The following is a 27,878-nucleotide window of genomic DNA, read 5'->3' on the forward strand; positions in this document are numbered from 1 at the left end:
AGTTTTTTAGACGAGACCAAAAGGAATTTGAATATCTGCAATAATGAAATAAATGTATAAGAGTTTCTGGGTCTGTGTTACAAAATTACAGTTGTTCTTGCAGGCATGATAATTACCATAGCTGCCCTCTGTGATGCAGAAGCCTTTGAGCTCTGATTGGCTGTTTAGGAGGATGGGCCTCGAGCGCGGACACACCCCCCCAAAAATATTGCATCAGCTCCATTATATGAGCCGTGACCCGGCTCCGGTCTGCAAAGAGCTGTTTCCTTAGGGCTGAACAAGGCGGTACTTCACCTCCAACATCCTGGAAGACTTTACACATCCATGAGGCTGCTGAACCAAAACTTGCTGGAGCAGTGACATCAACATATAGAGCGAGGCGCGCGAGAGACTAACGGAAGCTGCCTGGCTTTTAACGACACAGACACAAAACAACTTGACGCTTTTTATTTTATTTAAAAAAAAAACACTCCACTGAAGTTTAAAGTCATTTTAACGGAGCAAAAAACCGTCAAGATGACTGTCTACTGAGTGAAATCCACGGGGAGACCTCCAAGGACGTGCTTCCATCGCCGACAACTTTAACAAAAGAAGAAGAAGAAAACAAAGAAGAAGAAGAACATCTCCGTCTCGTAGCAGCCATGGACTCAGGAAAGGTAAGGATAATTTTATCCCGTGACTCATTTCACTACAAGATGTTTTTAAACCCTGCCAAACCAGTTTGGCTGCTTTCTTTACTCCGGGCTGTCAGTGTGTCCCGAGTTCAACGGGTTCACAGTATTTTTACCCATGAGCCATTTCCACATGTGCTGTGACGGAGACTCATGATGCGGCTAATATTCATGCTAACTATTGCGCCGTTATTACCACTTTATACTATTTAACACGGTTGCTAAGTGCTTAAAACTCTATTTAAAGTACTTTTATTCGCCTTTATCTCCTTATATTATTAACTAAAGTAGCCCAGTACATCCCTGCGCTGAATAATACCCTTTATTATATATAAATTTCTTAAATATTCATATAAAACATAACTTTGCGGGTTAATCTGAGCCCCATGATGCTTGATATCCGTATTTGTCATGACGTCACAATATACCACACTACAAGACAAAAAACTGTATATATCAATACATTATTATGTCAATACTGGTCATTATTTCTCAAAGTGATAGTCAGACTAATTTGCTTTTTTCACATTTGACTAGTAGTTTGGTTGACTTATTGCTTCATAGTATTACTGTGGATTTCTCTGTAGAAAGATTTAAAGAGTTGTATGAATATTTTTCAGTTAAAGAAAATGTGTAAAGAAAGAATAATTAGACCATATGAAGTTGTCAGGAACAATCTGTTTCCTATGTTGGAGGTGTTTGACTTAGTTAAAGTTACGTTAAATATTTGTTGTTAAATAACTGTAATTAACAGACCATCTGTTTCTGTTGTTTATTTATGTTATGAAAAAGGGCAGGCAAAATATATTTTTCTTGTCCTTGCTCCTTTTCGGTCATGTAATGTGTAATAGAGTTGTTTTGATAGTGAATTTGAAGTAATAAAACTGAAGTAAAATGAAGTCTAGTTGGTTGAGGTGAAGCAGATTACAGGTTGTCAGGTAGGAGAAAGTACAGTGTTACCCTCTGAAATTTAGTGTTAGAGTCAGTAGAAGTAAAAAGTAGCAGAAAAAGAAAAACTAAATTAACGTACAAGTGCTGCGACATTGTTCTTGACATTTCACCACTGGCTGAGACACAGATAAATTACATAATATTACTGTTCTGTTATTGAAGTTGTTGAGAGTTTTCTGTCAGTCAGCAAATCAGTTTTAATATTTAAGCCTGTGCTTTTGTTTTGGGATTGTTGGTCAGACAGAACAAAACATTCGAAAACATGATTTTGTTCTCTGAGAATTTGCGAAGTTTAATTTTATTACAGTACATGCTTAAATGCAAAATTATCTAGTTGATTTATTTTCGCAGCCCTTAAATGCAATGCAGATTATTTAAGATACACAAGAAGTGTCTGTGGAAAAATTTGTTATAAGTTCTCCAACAATAAATGCAGCATGATTTTGCTATTCTTGATGTAAACAGTCACTAACCTCATCTATACCTCAGCGTCACTTATAGACTGTAATGCTCGGAAAGTAAACATCACTTATCTGGTATTATTGGTCTCCTCAGACTGTTGTGGTTTGTGGTAACAGATACATACACAGACCGGCTGCACAGTGAAGCACGTACGCCAGGGAGCTTCCTCCTCCTACTTTGTCATTCATTTAAGACCGGTTAAACCCAGTGGATCAGCACAGGGCAGCCCAGTTTGACATTGTGGTCAGAAAATGTATCTGTCACCAGACACAGTGTGCTCACTTGGACCTTCAGCTGGACTGGGGGTTTGTTGTGGACGTGATGGGAACTGTTCTCTCTGTTCCCAGTTTCCACTGTGACACGGACACAGCAGATTTCCAGTGGGAGTGAGACTCTACCGAGGGAGTACACACTTGCCAACCCCGGGGTGTTAAAGCCTTAACCCTTTCCTTCCCAGGCTGTTCGCCTCACTGCCTCTTTTTGTGTTTTGTAGCTTCCAGCAGTGTTGAGCTGTTTTTTTGCGAGTTTGTAGTTAAACAGCAGTGTAGCACGTGCTAATTAACGTCTCGTGTTCGGGATTTTCATACCTGGCTTGTACTTAGTGCTGTGCCCGGGTATGTGCAGATGGAGTCACGTACATGGAAACTGACTCAAGTTTGCGGAAAGCTAAACCATAGTAAAGGAAGTGGTGGAACTACAGTTTGATTTACAGTGAAGTAGCACAGACTCAGACAAGTATTAATGGTGCTGTGTACAATATTAAAACCTGCTCAGGCACCTATTGTTACAGTAAGGTGTTGTCCTCTGATGTCATGCAGTAGGCTTGTCACCAGTTTATGAGCATTTATGTCGGGTAGATTAACTTAATGCCATGTTTCCTTTTAATTCTAAGTGTTTTTTACTAACTTAAAGGTCCAGTGTATGTTTTGTGTATGATCACCTGAAAATAATAATTATTGTGTTGTCGTAACCTTAGAATGAGCCATTTATATACACATAGGGAGCAGGTCCTCGCCCACAGAGTCACTGGCTCTCGATAGGGCCATGTGGGTTTTCGTGTCGGACACCATCATCATTATGAGAGCATCAGAAAACACTGATTTTCAATGTGAAATTACTTTATTCAGTGTTTTTACTGGTTTAAATCACCTGGTCCGTTTGTTTTGGAGAGGAAGAGATGTCTGTGGACACCTTGGCTAGCGGTAAAAACCTCCTGAACGTCCTGATCTTAAGTTATCAGAGTATAAAGATGAGCACACATTAGCAGGTGCTGGGCTAGCCTGTCTGGGACAAGCAAAACAATGTCGGAAAAACCCTGATTTGTAATGTGAATCTGCTTTATTTACTCATTTTTACCAGTTTTTATCACCTGGTCTGTTTGATTTGGAGAGGAGGAGACCTCTTTGGATAATTCGGCTCCTGGTGAAAACCTCCTGAACAATTAACACTGAAGGAATTCTAACCAGGAGAATTTTCAGCTGGTTGCAATCTGCAGTCGTCACTGCTAGATGCCACTTTATCCTACACACTGCTCCTTTGAATCCCTTGCTTTCTGTGCAGCTGTATTCTAATTTTAATGCAGTTATTTCACCTAATCGCACAGCTTCTCCATCAAAACCTGCCATGTTAATGACTTCACATTGTCGGCCATGTCAGACCTTCATTCTCTTTGGGTCTGAACAACTCACCTCAGTGCTCCTATTTTCTCCAGCAAAGAATGAAAATGGTAATTGGGGTCAAGCATACAGTTGACCTGCTCTGTTTTTGAATGAAACAGCCACTAAACATTTTATTCCCGACAGACTTGACAGCACAGGTATTTTGATTGGGACTCCAGAGCCAACGAACAGCCTCACATTGTACATACTTAATTGCACGGGCTTAATTCCTCTCCATCCACTGCCTTTCAGCCACCTGCCAACTCCTGCTCTCCTTAAGACAGTCCAGTAGATTTACTTTTGTCTGCATGACTTGCTCCCTTCACTGCGTCTTATAGTGTAACATGTCAGCTATGTTTTAATGAGGCTTAATGAGGCTTTCCAGTGAAAGTGTGGGATCAAGAGATCTAGGAGGGTTTTAATTCAGATGAACACACAAGCATGTTTAATTCACTTTCTTGAGAAACTGGATGACTTTGCGCATCACTGTAGTGATCACATGGAGGAGATGGATGAATAAAATGGTTCATGCGGGGCATAGCTGTGTCGCTCAGGGCCTCTTCTGACTTTCTCAGGATTCAATTGAAATTAGCGCGCTTTAATAAATCAGAACCCCCTGAAGCATGGGGTGTTAACTTATGTGTTTGACCCTTAAACGTTAGGTCGCACCTCTGATTAAAAACAAACAAACTTGTTATATTAGATAAGACTATTTCTATTAGCCATTGGCTCTTAATGAGAAACAGTTTGTAATTGTTTGTGTTATTGTTTGCTATTTTAGGGTAAATATCCTTTATTTAAACATCGGGTTGTGTAGTTAATGAGCTAACTGGCTAACTTGTGTCTTTGATCCATCCTGACGGCCTTCCACGTTTCCTTTTAGAGTGACGAATACAGTCATGGTGATGAATTATGGATTGTTATGGAGAGTTATTCCCTCCCACGCAAGGGCAGAAAGTACATGCTAGTTGGCCATTGGCTAGAGTCTTTGTGGTGTGTTCATGCGCAACCTTTTGGCCAAGACACGGGTGAATTGAGGTGACACAACAATCGGCCTTTGTCGCCACCAGTTCTTTGATGTCGGTTTGGTGTGACTGGCCCTCTACCGCATATTGTCACCTTTCTCCTTACTAGTGAAAAATGGGGATGACACGATAGTCATCATGTATGTATGACCGTTGAAGGTAAATGCTCTGCTATTGATGATGATACTGATAGTCTTCATTGTAACTGTTCATCAGTGGCGATGTTGAATTCAGGTCGGCATCAATACCCACTTGAACTGATATAAAAATCACTTGAGACCACATGTTGTAAATGCAGTCCCATGTCTCCATAAAAACAATCCCATAATAGTCCTTATAGCCCTTTAGTCTGTATTAGCCACACTAGCTTCCTCAAACATAGGGCCGAACTGTAAATACTTTCTTATCTGATCTCACCATGATGGGCCGGAGTGTCACTGGCCCTAACAGATAAGGGCTTTTAATTTTTGTTTACTAACAGTATATGCAGCACACACAGAAAAATAAACACCTTTTACATTAATTATGTCTCTAAAGACACTGGGAGATGTTTGTGCAAAAAGATAAGTTCCTCATTGTTCTTCAGTGTTTGAATAAAGGTTAATAATAACCAGTACCAGGAAGCACACACAATCACATGGCACATATTCAAGTCTGTGTTGTTTTGCATATACTTGTTTGATATGTAGGGTTTTTTGGTAGGCAAATATGCCCATCCCTTTTACACTATTACATTATTATTTTGCCTTCACTGTAGAGATGAGACTTGGATAGAAGAAGGCTGCACATGCACATGAATACATTTTACCAGAAGTGTAAAAATAAAATTATTTTTTAGTAGTGTTTCAAAATATTCTACATGTAGCATCCATAAGATATTTAGGCCTAAAGAAATAGGGCGATATTAGTATCCTAATTTTAACTTTAAAAACAGCAGGGCCCAACTGTTCTAATGCAGAACGCTATGTCCATACCCTGAACGCTATTTGGAAACTGTCCCTACAGCACAGCTCAGCGTGAGGAGGCTGTACAGCTGAACAGGGCAGAGTGTAGTGGAGATGAGGACAAGACTCCTATTGGATTCCCCACAGCTGTGTAAGCTGACACTGTAGAGGTGACGTGTGGAATAACGTGACGGCAGCAGCCTAGGCCATCACCGAGAATCCGGCTCACACTTAGGAGAAGGAAGTGAGCTGAGCCCATATACAGCCTGCTTCTGCTTCTCTCTTTTTAAACAACTGGACACCGTCTGACCCGATTCCGAGGAAACCCTCGTTGAGTCTGGATGTGATGAGTCACAAACTTGTTAAAAAACACTACAAAGGCCCTCTGTTGCTCACAGGAAAAGAGGCGTAAACTGATGCACAGTTAAGCATAATTTGTTACATTGAACACGTCTGTTAATGGTTATCAAGAAGAGAAAGTCTGACTTTTTGTTTCCGGTCATCTGCTGGCGTTAAATTGACCCACTTTAAGGGTAGTTTTGAAATTAGAAGCTGCCTTCAGGATGTTTGGCTAAATGTTTTTCCTTTGTCGGCTGCTGTATTGACTTTACTAGTTAAACAAAATGTCTGTTTACTCAGCATGTTTGGATGAAGAGACACAAACTGGGATGTTTAAGCAAACCTGTGGCAAAACAGTGGTCAGATATCAGGGCTGGAAAGTAACTAAATACATTTACTCAAGCTCTGTATTTTAAGCACAGTTTTGAAAGACTTGTACTTAACCCAAGTATTTTTATGAAATGCGACTACACTTCTACTCCACTACATCTTAGAGGGAAATAATTGACAGCTTTAGTGACCAGTTACTTTCAAAAAGTTTATAAAATACAACTCAAAAAGTATTTTACTTGTGGAAAGATGGTCTTTCAATGAAACTAGGCTGTCTAAGCATCAAAAAGATGCAGATACTTTTGAAATTGGTACTATATGACCAGTGAAAACAGAGGACAAGGTCTGTGGCATTTGCTTTTACTCAAGAGGTAGAAAACCTACAATTACCAGAATGCACTGCACCCACATTTGACCAATAAATGCCTCCACTGGTGGGTAACTACAGACTGTGCTCCTACTGTTTCCTGTATTGTAAAAATAGAGGCTAAAAAACTGAGATCAAAGTATAAAACTAGGTAGTACTGATCAAATTTGAATCATGTTTTAACTGTAATTCGAGATTGTTTGTTACCAGCCAGTCCTCTGATGTTTTCAGACAGGCAATTTACGTTACGTTATCCACCAGCGAGAGTCTTAATTGGTCCGGTGTGGTGCAGTGCACTCTGGTAGTTGTAGGTTTTCTACTGCTTAAGCAGAAGCCAAGTGGCAACTCCCGGGGATGAGAAATGAAGCCAACAAAGAAGTGCAGTTCTTTGAATGGCCACATGAGGCTGGCTCCAGAAGCCTGTCACCCATGTTAAAATGCCCAACTTTACAGCAGAAATAAACATGTTTACAGTCTGGTACAAAAAAAAACAGTTTAGGTCTCCAGGTTTCTATGGCTAATTTACCTCTTCATGACAACAGCACGGTGGAGGAGGGATTATTCAGAACTCATTTGTTTGCGTTTTATCAAGGCTTAAAATTATGCATAATCAAGGGTGGGATGCTTTGAGTGACCGTCTGTTAGTGTCCTCGATTTTTCAGTCAGATCCACCCCTTGGTCCCTCACCCTTTCGTCCAAATACGGTCACTCCTGGCTTCAAAAAACTAAGATGGTGGCGACCGAAATGCCGAACTTGAGCCTTCAAAACAGGAGCCCACGAACCAGTGGGTGACATCTCAATAGCTATGACCATTATCTATATAGTCTGCGGCAAAAGCAAATGCCACAGCTCTTTTCTCTGGGCATGTTGCACCAGTTTTAATTTGTTTTGTGTTTTTCTACTGCATAGGCAGCCCAGTTTAAAGATAATTCTCTCACCACTGTCACATCTACACCCACGTTTTAGAGAACCACTTATTTCACATTATCTTTTATAGTAGCTGTAAATGACAATACTGTGGTATTCATACCTACTGACTTGTGGGTAGTTGACATTTATATGTAGGTTAACTGCTGCAGTTTTACTTCAAAGTGTTGTTGCCCCATTTTCAATTTCCCCTCATCATTTTTCGTTGTGGCCAACAAAGAAAGAATAATTCATCTTTCTGTGAACTTTTCAGAGTTTAAGTTACAGTTTCCTGGTTTGGCTCTCTGTGTGATTAAGCATCAGTGCTGTAGATGTATTTCACTGAAAATAAGACTTAAAATAACCAAGTATGTGCTTCTAGGGTTAGCAAGAGAGAACTCAGGATCATGTTTTATGTTTGTTGAGTCTAATAGATCAACGTAATGTTTAAAGAGGTTTTGGATGTTTCTGCTCAAACATAAATAGTGACGTGGTGGTTTATGTTAGCTGTTATAGTTGCACATATCCTAATTTGGAGATGACTGCTCTTGATTTCATCATTACACTGTATTGTCTTTAATCCAATAAAATTGCCTGTGATTTGACTGTGTGATTGAGGCAGGGGATAGCGAGGTAGTGTGAGCTGCTGTTTACAGTAAATGTTTACACTGATCTTCATTTTCCATTCGGCTAAATTACCTGCATCTCTCTATCAGTCCTGTTGGCTGCTGTCAGTGTTTACCCAATAAGCGCAGAGTCTGTGGTACCAAGCAACCAAGGCCGCTATCAACAGTGTTAATTGTATGATGCAGCAATGACTCAGCAGAAATTTCCTTTCTCTCTTCCCACACCATGTTTTACTTTTCACATGCAAAGAGGGCACATTTCCCTGATGGGCAGCATTTACATACAGCAAAGGTACAGGAGGAGAAAATAGTTATTACACCCATGAGTCCCTTGATCTCACCATACCAGGTGGTGACGCTGACATCTGACACTGCAGTGAAATTTTTCCAGTGGTATTTAGTTTGGAAAATGCAATGGCAGCACCACAGGGCATTTATTCAGGCTTTGGAGAAGAAAAGTTGGTTTTTCGGGAGTGGGATGGGAAATTAGCACAAACCAGCAACCAACTGCTGCTGGGTTTTGGCTTGGTTTGTCTGTAGTTAAACACTCTTTTGCCAGCTCCAGTCGAAGGTGTTTCTTTTTTTTTATATTGCAAATTATATGGTAAAATAATGAAAATGTGTACAAACGTCACTGACATGCTTAAATTCCCCGAGCGTTTATTGACTTTCCCTATCCTGGCAGTTAAACCTTATGTGTCATGACTAAAAAATGCCTGTAAATCTCTCTGAATCCTTTTTAAGCCACTTTCACACCACCACGCTGCAACAGTGTTCCTCCAAAAAGCCACGTGTTTTTAAAAACTCCCGCTGGCGCTTTGATCTTTGGCTCCAGGGTGTAATGTGTTGTTTTCTTAGATGATTTATCAGTCATCTGAAGTGTGGTGGAAATGTTTTCACCTGGGTGTCATAAGTTGCTAGTGCAGTGTTGTTCAACGCTGGGTATTCAGACACTGACATTATCAGCTCCTCCATCTTGTCGTCTTTCTGCTTCCACAATACCTGCCCCTTTTATTTGATTGGCCATAGCCAGGTGGCTACCACCTGAAGTTCAACACTGTGAACTCTTCATGGCAGAGTGAAATCTGTACGTGTTCATGTGGGCAGCTTTATACCCCTACCCACGTGTTCCTAACTGCTTCCCCTTTGCTTCCTTCCACATATTGAAATGAGTGGCGAGTTCCCGAGCAGTGACGTGAAAGCCCGTTAACTACCCATTTTTTAAATCTGTCTTGTACTTTATTCGAAGTTATGTAATTTATGCTATATACATGCTTTGGTTATATAATTAATTAATTATAATTTATAAATACCCCTTTTGTGGGAACTGTTTAGGAAAATTTGTAAACAGTATTTTGCCTTTTACGTTAAAATACAATCCTTCTCACAGAGAGCATTCCTGTAATCAGCTTTATACATCTGGATTAGCGTTGTATGCAGTGTAATGCCGGGGCCTTGTGAGAGGCTAGCTCAGCCATCATTTGTAAGTAAACAAACTCAAAACTCCATTCAGAAATGTAAACAAAACTGAAAAGCTGCAGCTGAGTGAAACGCGCTTGTGAGGTAACTAAAGGTAAAGAGCCGAGGAACAAATAGAGGACTGGTTACTGGTGGTGGATCGTAAAATAGTTTGTTAGGGTGTGACTTCATTGTTTCTCCAGCAAGGAAGTCATGTAGTATTGTGCTGCGTCTGGTTTCCGTATACGTGCAACACAATCAAACTCACCCACTGTCAGGTAGTAAAGGAGAAGGGAAGGTTTGGTCGTATGAAAGGCCCGAAACATTATGAGTCATATAAATTGGACTGAAAGTCACTGGCTTATACCAACAGTATGTGTAGACTGAGGCCAGGCTGAGGGAGGTGTCCTGGTATCTGGGTTAAAGGTAAAGATGTCACAGAGGACTGCTTGATTTCACATAAACACACTCTGCCGTCCTCACATTTGACATCAACCATCCACATTAAAGGGAGTTTTGGAAATACTTGTAGCTATTCCCTGGAGGGGGCCTGATTTAAACTCCAGTGATAACTGCTCCCAGAGGAAAAAGACAGGATTTCTTTGTTTATAGTAAAAGACACAGCTGGTAGTTGTTTTCTGAAACCTTGTGCTGTTTCGTGTTCATTTCCAATCAGCCGTGGCTCAGGAGAATGACATCAGATCTGATTGGTCTCCTCAATGGCAACGTGGCTCCTTTAAGAGCCCAGCTCACACCGCTGAAACGTGTGTGTATGTGTTTATATACAGTTCTGTCGTGGACTTGATGACCCTCATAACAAGAGACCCTATTGGCTCAGAGGTGGAGGTGGGTCTGTAAATGTCTCTAGCCAGGCCCACTGAAAAGGCTGGACTGACTCCTTCCAAATACACACAGAAGTTTTTTCCTCCCTCTTCATCATGCAGGGGAGGAATTCTGGTCCTCCTCCAAAACGTTGACTTGTGTTACCCAGGCTTCCTTTGTCACCAAGATTACTGCTGCACTTTAGTCATATTACAGAAGAGCATGCACAGTAATTTCGAATAGTTTAAAAGGAGTGTCCTTGTAATGAAACCTGGTGGGGTCAATCTTATGTTTATCTCCTTTTATGGAAGATAAAAAGAAAATTCCAGAGATTGAAGGTTGGGATCAGAGTCTTAAAGTGACAGTTCAAATCAAAAATACATATTTTTCCTCTTACTTGTAGTGCTGCTTATCACTCTAGATTGTTTTGGTGTGAGTTGCTGATTGCTGGAGACAGCGGCCACAGAGATGTCTGCCTTCTCTAATACAACTGAACTAGGTGGCACTTGGCTCGTGGTGCTCTAAGTGCCAAAAAAAGTATTTGAAAAACTCAACAGCAATGTTTTTGTCAAGATATTGTGACCTGGGGTCTCATTTATAAACATTGCGTATGCACAAAACGAGGCCTGAATGATGTATACACCACTTCCCACGCAAAAGTTGTGATCTATAAAAACAGACTTAATGGGAGAAACTTTGACTCATGCTTACAAACATTTTGGAGACGAGAAATTGGCAACGCAGATGGTGAGCTGGAATCTTGATTGAAGAAATTGTTTAATATTTTTTGCTTTTGTCAGTACATACATTTTTAGTATGGGCCCCTGGTTACTCAAGATAATTCACAGACCTTGTTGTGAGCAGTTTGTAGGAACTATTTTCTTTCGACTGAACTACTTCCGCCAACTGTATCATCGCACAGAAGGAGGCATGCTTATGTGAAACTCTTGAAATCCTCTTTCACTCATTGGGATGGTTGTGGAGGACCAATGTAGTACGGCTGGCACGGTTCAAGGGCTAATATCTTCAACACTCAACAACTCGCGCTAAAGCAATCTAGACTGATAAATAGCACTAAAGGTAGGAAGAAAGGAAAAAGTTTGGACTTTGGTGCTATTATTTCTTTGGGGAGGTTTCTTGAAAACCTAGACATGAATCATTTAATTATGTAAAAAGTAATCCATATTTAAAGTGACTATAAACAATATTTTTACATTAACAATGGGTTAAATGGAAGGGCAAGCTTCATAGTGATGAACCAATAGAAAATAACCACACAACATTGCTTTCCCCCTTAAACTCTACAGAGTGTTTGATGATCTTCCTGCTCACTGTTTTGGCTAACGGTCTACAAAGTTTTGGTTTCGTCTCACCACTCTCATAGGTGTTTATGTAGTGCAAAGGCTCCTAAAAAAAGTTAGCAACTAACTAATGAGCACACTGAAGCATTTGGCAGCTAAAGAGAGTTGGTGGAGACCACAAACAGAGTTAAAAGGAGAGTGAATACTGGACTTATGTTTCCTACTTGGTCAGCACCACAACTCCGAAGTGATGCTTTAGTTGCCTTTAGTTTGCTGGATGTGAAATTTTGAAATGAAGGTAAACTTGCAACTTTAAAGGTATTAATATTTTTGTAATATTTTAAAATACCACCTATTCAAATGTGACTCTAGTGCAGCTAACAACAAGCAGAGATCGACTGATAAGTGTCTTGCTCAAAAACATCTTATCAGGAACACCGGCTGTTGCAGGTTTTTTGTTTATGAAGATCTAATCTGTTGATGGTTCAGAGGACTCGCAGTGTCCTTAGTTTGTGTCCATTCTCACTCTGGTCTGTAGGTTAATGTAGAAAATGAAGTCAGAGTATGCAGGTTTGATCCTATGCTACATAGCTGTTAGTGTCCTGGCGGTGTTTTGGATCAAGTAGTTTAATTGCTGTTTTTTTTTGCTGATGATGATGAAGAAAGGTGAGACCTACCTTTGTGAAGGTCAAATCTTCTGTTGCCACAACATAGGGAACCTCTCTGGTGTGAATCACTGTGGAAAAGGATTGGTGTGCGAATCACAGGACGAAAGTCTAAACATTTCTCATCCAGACGTGGTGACTGATGGTGAGATATGAAGGATGGAAATAGTAAGCAGCTCCTCTGCTATTTGTGTTTGCCCAAATTTAATTTGAAGTCGGTGCACTTTTGTCCTTATAACACAAAAACGTGACAGGCGTGTGGAATCCCTGCTTGTGTTGTCAGGTTGCTTTCTTCTTCAACACTGAAACACCTAGACATACAGTTAGAAGAGACAATAGCACATTTGAGCGAACAACAAAAGGTAAACTGTGGCTAGAGGCTGTTTTTTTTGTCTGTCTGAAAGGAGGAAAGAGACAGCGACATACTTCACTCTGGTTTATTAACTTTTTGGTATGAGGAAAATCTCTTCTAATCTTCTGGGCCCGACCGAGGTCGAGCAGCAAGTGAACTCTATAATAACAGGAACAGGAACACAGACAATAACATGCAGACCTGGGTCCAACCTGGACCTGTTCCAAGAAGTTGGTTTATTCAGTTATATCTGGATAATCAAAACCTGGGGCCTCCTCAGACCTGACCAGAGTATTTCTTAGTAAAAGTTGCCCACATAGCTCAGTAAACATGCCTCAGGGAACAGGTGTCTGTCTGATTGCTGGCTGTTGGATGTACACATTTCTCCATCTCCTCCTTGTTTGTCTTGTTCCTTTAGGTGTTGTGAGGCATCGCTCATGGGCCGCCCACTTCCAGCGTGTTGCGTAACAGAGCCTGATAACAAACATCTTTAGGATATTTCAGGATATGTTTGACAGTGCATTCATTATACTTGTTAAGAGCATGCAGTGAGGATAAAGTTAGCATTTGACCAAACTGAACATTTTAAGTCAGTTTTTCAGGGCAACTGAGGCACAACCGCAAGTTTAAAAAAAGTCTGCGATACGGCAAGATCAACACTCACTCTGTCCCAAGAAATCCACTTTAACTTCTTCTCCTTTTGTAAACACACACTGTATATGTGAGAGTCTCTAGCTCAGTACACTGTATTGTCCAGGAAATGGAAACGTTTGCACTCATCCCAGCCCTTGTACAAATCATTGTCCACTGTGTTGAAATGGTGTATAACTGGTCAGACTGGTCTCTTTACTGACACGACTTTCTTTGCTCTCTGTTGTCTTACAGCAAGTAACGTTTCCGTTGATGCTGTGTGTGGGGGCGGCTGTGATTGGCTCCCTGCAGTTCGGCTACAACACTGGTGTCATCAATGCCCCTCAGAACGTAAGTTAAATGTTTGCAAGCATGTTGTTCAAACACCAAGAAGATTTTATGATTTGTTTTAACCCACAAAGATGTAATGTTACTGGTTGTAATGGGGTGGGAGATATATTGATTATACTTGCTTTCACAGCCATGGGGTATCAGTGCGACTTGGAAATATTATTATTATATGAACTGAAGACCTGTTATTATGTTTCCCACTCACAGTGAATAAATCCTCACGTTTAATGGCACCACTGTAATGGTTTTACCTTCTGCTAACTACTAACAAATAACTGTTGAAAAAACATCAACACTTCTGCCCTGAGACGAGCCGGGTGCTTCAAAGTAAAAGCAGTGGTAGTATTGTATTTCATTATAACGATACTTTAACTTAAAATATAACAATACTTAAACTTTACTTCTACTTTATTATGACATTCTTTATCTAACTTTATTATAACAGTATTTTATTTAACTTTATTATAACAGTACTTTATCTAACTTTATTGTGACAGTACTGAATTTAAATTTATTATAACAGTACTTTATTTAATTTTATTGTGACGGTACTTTCTTTAATTTTATTACAACAGTACTTTATTTAAATTTATTATAACAGTACTTAATTTAATGTATTATAAAAGATCTTTATATAACTTTATTATAAGAGTTCCTTATATGACTTTATTATGTCAGTTCTTTATTTAACTTTATTTTAACAGTACTTTATTTAACTTTATTGTGACAGTAATTTATTTAACTTTATTATAACAGTACTTTATCTAACATTATTATGTCAGTTATTTATTTAACTTTATTATAACAGTACTTCATTTTAACTTAATTGCAACAGTACTGTTTTTAATTTTATTATAACAATACTTTATTTAATAACTTTATTTATTATATCAGTACTTTATTTAACTTTGTTATTAGGGATGAGTGAGTACACCATTATCTTTATCTGTATCTGTTCAACCATCAAAATGATCTGTATCTGTATCTGTACTTGGAATTTAAACCGTATGTGGGTTGGATTTAAAAAGAAAATGGGTGAGACCTAACCAGAGGTTGTAATTTTTAACATGAAATGGATATGGGATGATCAGAAGCTGATATAGTTATTATTTATTAGAAAGCAGAACAGCCTCATGATTAAGCTTCAGATCATTTTTGATCACAAGATCGAGAGATTAAACACAGCAAACCAAATGAGGATTTTCCATCATCATGAGTGCGGATACTGACACATTTTATTTGGGTGATACTGTACTTTATCTTTTTTTTTTTATGTTTTTAAAGTACATTATCTTCACTGGATGCTCATTTTATCCAAGTACTAGGCTCAATCCCATTTATTATAACATTTTTTAATATGTAACTTCATTATAACAGTACTTGTTTTTACTTTATTGCAGCAGTAGTGTCGTAGTTTAGTATGTTATTAGTCTACAGTAGTTTAGAGGAGATTTCAATATATTTATATATATGTTCAAGATATGTGTATTGGGATACAGCCTGAAAACATTGCAATTTGATTTATTGGCCATGTTGCCCAGCCCTAGTTTGTTTTGTAGGTATGCTATCAGTTAAACAGTAGATCAGTCTCTCCTGTTGTCCCAGCTCCAATACTTTCTGTTAACTTAGTTGTTGACTTGAAAAACAGCACATAAAGTGGAGGAGGGTGGGGTTAAGGGGCGAGATAATAATAGCCACATTCAGGCCTTTAAGGCCTAAGGACATCTGTATTAACAGACTCTGTGTGATTCCTGTGCAAAAGAGTGTGTCCATGCCCAAACATGGACCTCTGCCGACCAACAGCAGGCTGGGAAAAGCTAGACAAGGGAACTTAGAGGAAATTAAATTAAGGAGGTAGACGGTCACCTATCCCCATAACAATGCCAAGCAATAGAAAAGATGTTTTCTTGCCCCCCTCAGACTTAATCAACATCAGTTTTATTAGCAGACAGGTGCAATTAAGAAACTCATTTCCTGGGGAATGTCAATATTGCATCAGTAACCTCTGTCTGGTTAATTTGCGTTGGTCTGAACACACCCTGTGGCTACACAGCTGTCTGTCCACAGGTCACAGGTGTGCCACCAGGACAGAGCCCTGCCAGCTCTTTTGAAATGGCATTTGCATGCAGAGTTCGTGGTGTGCTGGGGACCGACTGTCACACTGATCTACAGTCACAGCAGCTGTTTGTGGCGCTCTGCCTGTAACGACAGACTGATTTTCATCTGCTTGTCGCCACACTGTCAAAGCTGTGCTGGACTTTGATGTGAAGGACGCTTTGTAAATGAGAGCAGCTTTCGTCAATTGTGTCTCTGAATAGCGGGGGAAAGACAGGATACATTCACTTATTGACATGAAACAGACAGAAGTGAGAGTCTGGGCAGAGATGTGATCTTTTATTCATTTCTGTTTGAGTCAAGAAGAGCAGAGAAGTGAGCAGCAAATGTCAAAGAGGGAATTTTAGGCCTCGAGTCATGTGAGCAAAAATTGCACAATCATCATGACTTGTGCAAACATTATGATCTCGTTGTGTCGAGAGCTCAATCGGTCAAGGGCTGCAAATAAAAATTTCACTTAATGATTAATCTGCGATTATTTTGTAGACTAATCAGAAAATTAAATGGAGTGTAAAGTGACTTCTTCAAATGTCTTGATTTGTGTCTAACAGTGTAAATCTGTATGATATTTACAGTTATATTAAGCAGACAAAAGCAGCAAATCCTCACATCTAAGAAGTTGGAACCAGAGACTGTGTGCCATTTTGCTTAAATTCTTAAACGTCAGGTGTGGAGGATTTAGTGGCTTTGGTCCGAATCAGGGACTAATTTTCTTTCTAAGTTGCATAATTGCCTAGAGTTGGTTCGTGTTCTCACGGCAGCATTTACAAGAAGACCAGATCAAATTCCTTGTGCTAAAAAGCTGCTCTTGATTGGTCAGAATTTCCATGTGGGAAAAATCCAGGAAGTAAACAAAATGTTGAAGAAGAGTACATTTGCAAGATAAATGTGACACTTTCTGATGTCGCAGTGGAGGGACAACTATGCAGGTTGATTTTAGTGCAGTACAGGAGGTGGTGCACATTAATAATCCTCCAGGACTGTAACATGCTCATGTTTAACCCAAACAATGTCATGTGACTGCAGTTGATTCAGATCGAGGTCGGAACATGTTCTCACCACAAACGAACCGCACCAGAGTTCATTCGACCGAGACCATCTCTTCAAGAAGGTCTCGGTCTTTTGTTTGGTGCACACCGGAGTGCGATTGCTGTGTTCACACCTGCCCAAATGAACCGCACTTAGGGGGCAAACAAACTTGAGTTGGATTGAACCGAACCAAACAGGGCAGGTGTGAAAGCACCTTTAGTTTCAGGGGATTATACACAAATTAAAACATAGCTATGGGTATTATATTCCATTTCTGCCAATACATACCCCTAAATCCTACACACTGGACCTTTAAATAATCATTGCAGATCTCAGTCTATCCTTACTCACTGAAAAGTAGAGCTGCAAGTCGATTGACAGAAAATTATTTGGCTATTTTGATCATCAAAAGTTAAACATTTGCTGGTTTCATGCATTTTAACTTAGATAATTTGATGCTTTCCTTGTCTTACATGATAATAAACAGAGCAGCTTTGGAATTTTGGACTATTGATCTGATAAAATATACCATTTGAAGATGTCACCTTGGACTCTGGGTTATTACACAAGGCATGTTTAACTATTTTCTGACATTTTACTGACAAAACAATTAATCTATTAATAATTCTACTAACCGTAAATTGCAGCTGCTAAAAGGTAAACAAGACTTACTGATATTTCATAACACTTAATCCGGTATTTTGCCTCCACCACACCGCAGCTATTAGTGTAGCAGAGATTTGCCTCCAACAACACGTGTTTGGCTTCACGCAGCTCAGCTCAGGCGCCCCAAGTGCCCTGTGAGTGGCTGAGTGAGGGGCTGCAGATTGAGAGGGAGGCAGCAAATATGTGGTCTGTTACACACTGGGCTAGTGTGAACCTGCCCTGCTGGCTCTTTATCCCCTTTCCCAATACTCACACACACACACACACACGCTCAGAGGTCTGAGCAACTTCACATGCAGAAAAACTGTTACTCAACACCGGCTCATAATCCTTCAATCGTTAATGACCCTTTAAGAGGCTGTAACTTTACAACTTCTATATAGCGACAGCCCTTCACATTGTCACCCACACCTCTCCCTTCTGTGCTCCAGTGTATGATAAAGGCTGCAGAGATGCTGCTGCCTGTGACGCAAGCTGTGCACTGTTTTAGAGTGTCTCTGATTAGATACGCTCTTTTCAAGGGCCAGGCTGCGGCTCCCCGACATCCTGCTGCATGTCTGTCTGCCACAAAGCAAATAATATCCTTGTTTGGAAATTTAATGCAAAGGTCATCTGGGTTTTGATGATGGCATTCATTAACTTTTTTATTTAAAAAAAAAAAAAAAAGTAAAAAAAAAACAAAAACTCTTTATTATGCTTTCACTTGTTCAAAGACAGATTATTTTTCTTGTTTGAATTAATTTTCATCCTGTGTGTGCTGAATACAGTGCTCACCTTGACAGCCCGGCGACCAGCCAGCTCTGCTGACAGCATGAATAGACAGCTTGTTTCATTGTGTGGTTAGAGCCAGCTGGTGCTCCAGACTGCACGGTCTATTCAGAGACAGAGATTCAGGAAGAGAACAAAAAATAATTATGTAACTTCTCAAGATCAGCCATTCAAGTGAGTGAAAGTGTCACTTTGTCACTGTAGTTTCGGCCTGATACTCCCACTGAACGACTTTTTTTCTCACTTTAATTACTCTCTTTGACATGTAGGTGATAATTCAGACAGAGGTCTGGAACCCATCTCTATACAGTGCCTATAAAAAGCACCCCCCCCCTGCCCCCTTGAAATTGAAAGTGGGGTTATATGTGGTACTTATGCATAGTCAGTGTATTATATGCAGTAGATGTCAGTCATCTCGCTCCCAGTTTGGAGAAGCAGCAGACTTTTGAAGCGAAGCAATGTACTGCTATGGACAGGGGCAACAACATAACATATTATAGCCACTTAAAAATATCAATAACAGTTTAAGTGTATGCTATATTGAGAATAATTTCACTTCTTTACCCAGCTATAGACAGACCTTTCTGATGAGAAAGCCATTAACAGCTTCAGTTCCCCATCTATGCTCTCGTCAAAGCCACCAGACTCCATTGAGAAAAACAGTAGTTTAACACTGATGAACATGGGAGCTGCTGACCTCAGTCATTTAGTCAGTTTTTAATATTGTGTAAATTTGGTGAATCTGAACAAATGCTTTAAAACACCAAAGTGACACAATAACACAAACTAAACGATCGAGGCAGAGGTAGACCAGCAGCGCCTGCGTTCAGCTGTGTTAAATCACTGTTTTTCTCAATGGAGTCTGGCCTTGAAGGGAGTATGTCCACAGCAGCACATTGCTTGACCTCCGTGTCAGACTGCAGCCTGCTTTCCAAACTGGGGACGAGCCAACTGACATCCACTGTATGTGATACACTGACTATGCATAAGTACCTCATATAACCCCGCTTCAGAGGACCCAGACTTTCCCTTTAATGTGGCTCTGATGAAAATGCAATCAGAAACCCCACTAAACTGCACACAGATGCTGATTGATGATGATGATTTAACTAATAATGTGACTTCTAAAAACCAGCTGACTGCACCGATGATGATTTATGTGTCTTGGTGAATGGGGGTTATTTAGATAAATTTGTGGAGGTCATTTTCTGTTGATTGGTGTCCAAAAACCACACTAAATTTACTTTGTTTAAAACCGTAAAACATGAGAATTTACAAGAGGGGGGAACACTTTTAAGAGGCACTTTATATTCATGGATTCTGGTCCAGTTGTTTTCAGTAACTTTCCTTGCAAACTGCAGTGGGAAAAGTATTAAGCAACAGAAAATGGAGGCAGTTAAATCAAGTTTAAGTACCCTTAAAATTGTACTTTAGGCGCAGTTCTTGAGTAAGTGTACTGTCGTTATATTCCACCACCGCTTGCAAATGTGCAAACACAGAGATCAGCAGGAGCTCCTCCAAATAAGGCAGTTTTTGAAGGGTAGATGTATCGGTTCAGTTCAGTGTATGATAACATACTTGTGACATAATCCAGGCCTTGTGAGTGTAAGTCGAGAGTGGGTATGATCCTTTATGTACCCCTTCACCATAGGAGGTCCTTATCAAATTACAGCATCACTATTCATAACTGGTTGGCAAGGACACTGCTGAGCTTTTATTCCACATTGAGCTCGAGTACATCAGGTGCTCTGGAACATATACAAATATAGGTGATGTTCCACTATCGGAGAGACACATGACAGAGCTGAGTGGACATTTAGTAACGAGAGAGGTGGAGGTGATGGGGGGTCAGGGGCATACTAGTGAAGTCACAGAGTTATGAGCGGTTGCAGACAGGGTGGTGACCTTTCTGGAACATATGAGAGGTGTCACCATGACGCACACATAAACAGACGCAAGGCTCTGCAACTTGACCCTTGTCACCAGCTCGACAGGGCGTGTTTGTCAACACAGTCACCTGATGGTGGTGGAGGAAGGAGGGGGGAGGGGAACAGAAACCTGACACTTAACCATGGCTGGTGAACTTCCTGGTTGCCAGTAAACGGTAAAGATCATACAGTGCTGCCATCAGCTGGTCACACTGTAACAGCTCAACCATGGACAACTATGTCTCAACCCGAGCAGCAGGGAAACATAAAGCACATTATCGGATTATGTAAAGTGCTTATGCAATTATAGCATCACTTTTGTTTCTAAATTCAGATTATAAATATTGTAAAAAATGATCCTCCATTTTGTAGGGAGAAAACTTAAATAACTTTTTGTTTTTCCTTTGGCAGGTCATTGAGAAATTCATCAATGAGACGTGGTATGATCGCTACCAGGAGCCCATCACAAAGGGCACCCGCACGGCCATCTGGTCCATCGCCGTGGCCATCTTCTCTGTTGGTGGCATCTTTGGCTCCTTCTCCGTCGGACTCTTTGTCAACCGCTTTGGAAGGTGAAAAGAAAACAAAATCCCTGCATGGTGTTACAATAGCATGATAGCCGCGGGCTTTTCCAAAAGAAGTAGATTGTGCTGGGTACATTCTCTCTGTAAAGACAGCAGTTTTAAAAAAGCATATACATTTTTTGTTTCATCTTGACGAGGGCAGAATTACTTGATTTTCTGTGGAATATACCGAAAACTGACATTGTGGTCAACAAAGACGACAAAGACCAGGATCAATTGATGATAAAGTGACTGCACACATAATTTACTATCTAAAGCTGTTTTCTCACATGTCAGGAGAATCGAGTCCAGACATTGTCCTGAGTTGCTTTTTTCACCCATGTAGCACACACCAGGAGATTGTTGTGTCTGATGCGTTCTCACCTACTCGAAATACACTATTTGGTGCAGGCGAGGGGTGGCGCTTGGGTCGAATGTGCAGGAGGGAGGACATGACGCAGATTACACCTCAGTCATGTAGTCGGTTCACAGTTTGGTCATAAACAACACAGTCTCTGGCTGTCCTTTTAGTTTGTCTGTAGATTTCGGCACGGTGGTGCAGTGGTTGGCATTGTTGCCTCACAGCAAGAAACTTCCTGGTTCAAACCAAGGGTGGGGGAGCCCTTCTATACCCTTCTTGAGTTTTCATGTTCTCCCCGTGTGAGTGTGGGTTTTCTCTGGGTACTCCGGCTTCCTCCCACAGTCCAAAGACATGCATCAGGTTAACTGTGTGAATGGTTGTCTGTCTCTATGTGTCAGCCCTCTGATAGTCTTGCGACCTGTCCAGGGTGAACCCTGCCTCTTGCCCGATGTCAGTAGGGCACGACCCTCGACAGGATAAGCGGTCACGGAAAATGAATGAATGAATGTAGATTTCAGCTTCGGCCCTAACCGACAGAAGTTCCCAAATCGTGTCATCTCTCCAGTTTTTTTTTCCGCTGCCATCTTTGTGAAAATTACCCTTTTTCTTCATCCTAGGATGTTTGTTATCTTCCGGTTTTGCTTGAGTCTCATGACAGAAACGTCACAGAACACACTTACATGCTTGCTGTGAATCTTCCAAACAATTTCCTGCTAACACATAGGCTCAATCGGACATTAAATAAACTTTTCACTAGAGAGCTGGCAGGGTAAAGTCTGTTTTATGTCTGATCCAGCTGATTCAGACAGTTGCGTTCCCAGCAGGTAATGTCGTGATAATCTCAGGTTTGCAGTGCATGTGTGAAAGAGGCTCTGTAACAATTTTAAAATATTTATTAGGACCTGCATTATTCTCAGGGTCCATACACAACACCGAAAGCATAGTAACAACACACAACTTGCCAATCACAAGAAAATGGCTAAAATGAATTTCATGTTTTAAACGTGTCTTGTTCTCTGTTGCCCACAGGAGAAACTCTATGCTCATGGCCAACGTCCTGGCCTTCATCGCAGCGACTCTGATGGGCTTTTCGAAGATGGCAAAATCCTGGGAAATGCTGATCGCTGGTCGTTTTGTGGTGGGCCTCTACTCTGGCCTCTCCACAGGCTTCGTGCCCATGTATGTGGGTGAGGTTGCCCCAACAGCCCTACGAGGAGCCCTGGGAACCCTCCACCAGCTGGGCATTGTCATCGGCATCCTCATCGCACAGGTTAGTAATCGTTCCAGTAGTTTTGTTTTAATACTGTAGCATATATAGTGAAGTCAAGTGATTATTCTATGAGACAACGCTACAACTTTTTTTGGTGCATATGTAATTTTTCACACAGTGTGGAGCTTGGTGGTTGATATGCGTGTTGTGTCTCTGGATTGCTTTCAGGTGTTTGGATTGGAGGTAATCATGGGCAGCGACAGCTTGTGGCCACTCCTTTTGGGCTTCACCTTCATCCCTGCTGTGGTGCAGTGCATCCTGCTGCCCCTCTGCCCCGAGAGCCCCCGCTTCCTGCTCATCAACAGGAACGAAGAGAACAAGGCCAAGAACGGTTAGTTTACACACACACACACACATGCACAAAAGGTGACAGCATTTACAGCTTGAAGTGGAAGCATGTGGTCATAACTGCTGTATCCTTGCATGATTTTTATTTTTCATACCTCCTCGCTGGCTGGTGTTTTGCCATAATCTCAAATCTCCCGCTTTCTCTCTGCGCATTCCCAGTGTTGAAGAAGCTCAGAGGCACCACAGATGTCAGCTCTGACATGCAGGAGATGAAGGAGGAGAGCAGGCAGATGATGAGAGAGAAGAAGGTGACCATCCCAGAGCTCTTCCGCTCGCCCCTCTACCGCCAGCCCCTCCTGATTGCTGTCATCCTGCAGCTCTCCCAGCAGCTGTCTGGCATCAATGCTGTGAGTGTCCCAGGCTTAGACATTATACATTATCCTACTGTTCACTCGAAGGACTGTCAGCGAGAATCTGAACCAAAGAAACAGAAACCACAGAGAGACATCACTTTTCCCTGACATGCTTTATTCGCATTCACACTAGAGCTACATAATAGAGAATATCCCGGACACACCTACATGTCAAATGTGTATATTAAAAAAAAAGCACACTCTCTCATGTTCAGTCTTTGTGGTTGTCGTTCCTTCTAGGTGTTTTACTACTCCACTCGTATCTTTGAGAAAGCTGGAGTGGAGCAGCCTGTCTATGCAACCATTGGAGCCGGTGTGGTTAACACAGCTTTCACTGTGGTGTCGGTGAGTACAATGTTACGTTGGATTAAAAATTGGCAGTGAAATCTCTATTACAGCTACAGATATATGAAGGTGTCAGAAGCACCAAGTTATAGAGATACCTTCAGCCAGATAATTCAGTCATTTTCAAGATTCTTTATTGTTTTTGGACATAAATACTTTGCAGTCAAACTGTGTGTGATGTGCCTAAACTGTAAATGTAAAATGTCTCCCTGTGCACTGAGCAGCAAATATAAAAGCTGTAACTGGTTTATCGCTTTGTAGCACTGCACTGACCTTATCCCTCGTCTTGTTCATTTTTCCGTGCAGCTGTTTGTCGTAGAGCGTGCCGGACGTCGGTCTCTGCACCTGCTGGGGCTGCTGGGAATGGCCGGATCTGCCGTCTTAATGACTATCGCTCTGGCTCTGCTGGTAGGTGTCTCATAAATCTTTAACACATTGTGGTCATCGGGAGACCCTTTGAGTAAATAGATGTAACTGACCTCCCCTTGTTTCCGCTCTGTGCTTACAGGACAAGCTCAAATGGATGTCATATTTGAGCATCGTAGCCATTTTCTCCTTTGTCGCATTCTTTGAGATCGGACCGGGTCCCATCCCCTGGTTCATCGTGGCAGAGCTGTTCTCGCAGGGACCCAGGCCGTCAGCCTTTGCTGTGTCTGGCTTCTCCAACTGGACTGCAAACTTCATAGTGGGAATGTGCTTCCAGTATGTAGAGGTGAGTGGAAAAGAAAACCGTTAAAAGGCAGTATCTATTTATCTATACTTTAATACCTTCCCGAAATTTCACCGGGGTATTTTTTTCTTACACCAGTTTCCCTGATTAAAGAGAGGAATACAAACTTACACCTACTGAATTAAAGTTTCTCTCTTTCGCCGCATTGCCTTGTTAACACATTGTAAAACACACTTTATTTTAACTCGATAGAATGAAAAGTCACCAAATTCATCTTAGTTGGTCTTGTTAGTTGTTCAGTTCATTAGTTTACTGTTCCAACAATCACCAGCTCTGGTTTGGTCCAAGTAAACCCTTTATTCACTGAGTTAGATGTAAAAATACCCCCAATTGTTCTCATAGACATAACCGTTAAAACGCGGACAACAAAACTGAAAAAAAAAATAAAAGTAAAAAATAGACAGGTAACGTATCATATTGATCTGCTTAGTTTCTCAGTACTTAAAAAAATCTATTCCTCTTTCTCACTGTCAGTTTATCGAGGACTGAACCTTGTCAGGACGCCACTAAACAATCATCTCTTCTCTTATCTCTCTTCACAGGAGCTGTGCGGCCCCTACGTGTTCATCATCTTCACCGTGCTGCTGCTCGTGTTCTTTGTCTTCACCTACTTCAAAGTGCCGGAGACCAGGGGCCGGACATTCGACGAGATCGCGTCCGGCTTCCGCCAGACGGCCGCCACCGGAGGAGAAAAGCACTCGCCGGAGGAGCTGAACAGCCTGGGAGCGGATTCTCAGCTCTGAGTGACTGCTTTTTTTTTTAACTCTTAACAAACTCTTTCTCACACCCAGGAGGGACGAGAAGGGTCTACTAACTAGAAGTAGACGCGTCCATTGGTAGAATAATTTTCACACTGTCACCACATTTCGGGCGTCATTACCAAACACAGAGCAGCCCTGTGTGACCCTCCAACATGACGGCCTCTGCTGCCCCTCACATGTCACACAAAGAAACAAAAAAAAAAACTCAATGGGCACTATGTCGCCTGATTTGGAGAGGGGAGTTTGGGATGGGGAAGGTTTTAAATATTTGAAAAATATTTCAAAGAAGGAAAAGAAGTATCTGCATCAATCAACCAACCTTTCTTTTTTTATCTTTCTTTTTTCACTGAGTATATAACTGATGTGTGCTAATGCTCTGTTCTTTGTAGCCTGTTACCATACAGTCAGTTTGTTATTATCAGGTCTAAGAGTGCTGCAGCTGTAGAGATCAGTTCACTGTGCAACAACAAACTTGTTTATATCAGCCATACTGTAATAACACTGTAGACTCGAGCACTGTAGATGCTGTACAGCTCTGCCCACCAGATGGCGCTCTGCTCCCAAAAAAGCTCCTAATGCTCCACTGATACGTTATTTGTTACTGAGTACACAAACTGTGATATGTTGGTGTATTGCTGTACGAATTAAAATTTTCTCAATGGAATTTATTACACTAAAGGTAACACTCAACATATTATACATTTTTGTTACTTATTTACTCCTGTTGGATAATATTTTTATTGTTAGACAAAATATTTTTCTTTGTGAAAATGTATTTTTTTATATATATATATATATATATATATATATACATATATAAAGACAAATTGTCATGAAGACAACACAGTGATATATCAAGAAATTCATCCTCCATTCGTGTATTTTTACACCATTCCTCTTCAGAATTACATTTGATGAAATTAATATTGACTTGGCTCCGTGCCAGAGGAGCAGCGTCTGCACAGATCAGCACCGGAGCGCTGACAGTGAAGTACAATAAATAAATCATCCCTCCATTTTAACCGTGACATGAGATAACTACGCACTCACAATCATCAGCCGCGAAACCAAAACTCCACTAACCACACAAAAAGCAGAACATTTGTGAGTTTTAAGTGCCCGTCTAAAACAATCAAGCCTTCAGCCTTATCACTTCGGCGCAGTTTCAGGTCAGGTCGGGTTGATACAGACTTAGAGCGTGTGTCAGCGGACGATCTTCACTTTAAGTATTCTTAAGAGCTACCTGTAGAGCTTCTGAAGTCTGGTGAATTGGATTCAGAGCTGTCTGGATGTTTTCACAGCCAGGGGAGCTGCCGTGCTGCACGCTGTTCCCCCCTTGTGACAGCCACGAAGCATCGTCAGAGAAATGAAAGAAATAATGGGGACCAAAATGAATGTCGGCCTTTTGGAAGGTTCTATCCTGACAGTGCTTGTCACCCATCTCGGGTCAAACTCCCAGTGTTCCTTGCACCCCGTATAGCCCATTATGCCTCCTAGGAGGTGGACACACATCGGTGCAAGGCTGTTTTCTCTGTCTTGTGCACTATATTCTGCAGTATTGTTAGCTCTCTCTCTCTCTGCGAGTCGTGTACTGCACTGTATTCAGTAGCTGGTGGAAAGAAACGATGTAGTCTGGCTCACTTTGCCACGCTGTTCAAGCCGCTGTCTATGACTGCTGTATCACTTGTTGAACCTTTCTTTTCTTTAAATGCATTGTTTTAAGGAAAGTTATCTTTTTAGCAGCACTTTATTATGCACAGTGATGTTTCTTTGTTACTGAAACAAACGCTTTGAGGTCGTTTTCTGTTTTTTACCCACAGTGTGGAATCTTTGTTACTGAGGAGAGACTGAAGTACTGCTGATGTTTTTTGAAATGGAAATGTGTGATATAGTTTCATTTGTTCATATCTATTACGGTCTTGTACAGAGCACATTTAGGTGTGTGCACACAGAGGCCAGTTGTGAGTAAACATCGTCATAGTCATAGTCTAATGATGACTCTGATCCAAATCCAACCCTGTAGTCAAAAATCCATTTGAATCATTCCAAAATTGTTAATTATTGTATATTGTAGATCTTTATAGTATATCTTTTGTCATTCGATGGGTCGTTTCGCCCGTCCTGGAAAGCACTATAGCATCCACTGTGTGCCTTTGTGTGATTTTCACATATCATCACCAGCATGAATCATGTAACGGCACCAAAAGATGTACTTCTCCCCACCCAGACTGACGTCTATCGCAAATATCAAAACTGTATTTTATGTACATAGATTCACAACTCTGCGTGGGCATTTTGATTTTTGATGTAGCCTTTGAAATCTCCTGGTCGGTGGTCTAAAACACGCAACATGATGTAAATATGAAACACACTACAGCCTTACCCACTCCAAATTTATAAAATATTTAACTTATTAGAAACTTATTTTGATAGATAAATTAATGATTAGAACTGTAGGGCTGTATGTCTGTGCATTTAGCTTCCATACTTCTGTTCTCTTTTTGATTTTTTTACCTGAAGAAATGTCGAGGCCTAATAATATCATAATAATTTTAATTCAGATTTGACATGTAAGGATTGTGTTAATGAGATGCATTCAGTAGTGTTTTCATTTTAGTGCACAAAGCTTATTCTAATGTTTGTAATAATAAAAGATCTGTGTGTCTGGTTTTTGGAACGTCAGCTTCTGTCAGGGGAATACGAATTGTGATGGATGATGTCCTGAATGGTTCTTGTGTAAGTGGTTTAATGGCTCAATAAAAGAAAACATGCATACAGATAC

The 27,878-nt window shown here is 40.8% G+C and overlaps 1 protein-coding gene across 1 annotated transcript; it reads left to right on the forward strand.

The window, feature by feature from the left end:
• Positions 1–234: 234 nt before the first annotated feature.
• LOC126385830 (solute carrier family 2, facilitated glucose transporter member 1-like) lies at positions 235–27,878 on the forward strand. The gene is made up of 10 exons (XM_050037839.1): positions 235–656; positions 13,764–13,859; positions 20,777–20,937; positions 22,319–22,559; positions 22,728–22,890; positions 23,067–23,254; positions 23,501–23,605; positions 23,912–24,013; positions 24,114–24,317; positions 24,878–27,878. The coding sequence occupies exons 1-10, from the start codon at positions 642–644 to the stop codon at positions 25,076–25,078; spliced, it is 1,476 nt and encodes a 491-aa protein (XP_049893796.1). The 5' UTR covers positions 235–641; the 3' UTR covers positions 25,079–27,878.

Source organism: Epinephelus moara, chromosome 24 (assembly GCF_006386435.1).
Source record: "Epinephelus moara isolate mb chromosome 24, YSFRI_EMoa_1.0, whole genome shotgun sequence".
Lineage (NCBI taxonomy): Eukaryota > Metazoa > Chordata > Actinopteri > Perciformes > Serranidae > Epinephelus > Epinephelus moara.

What these genes read in the sequence shown, in the direction of transcription:
- LOC126385830 (XM_050037839.1), top strand. An exon ending in TTTGTCAACCGCTTTGGAAG is followed by an intron (nt 20,938 to 22,318) that starts GTGAAAAGAAAA and finishes TGTTGCCCACAG; the next exon opens with GAGAAACTCTATGCTCATGG. An exon ending in AGCTGTCTGGCATCAATGCT is followed by an intron (nt 23,255 to 23,500) that starts GTGAGTGTCCCA and finishes CGTTCCTTCTAG; the next exon opens with GTGTTTTACTACTCCACTCG.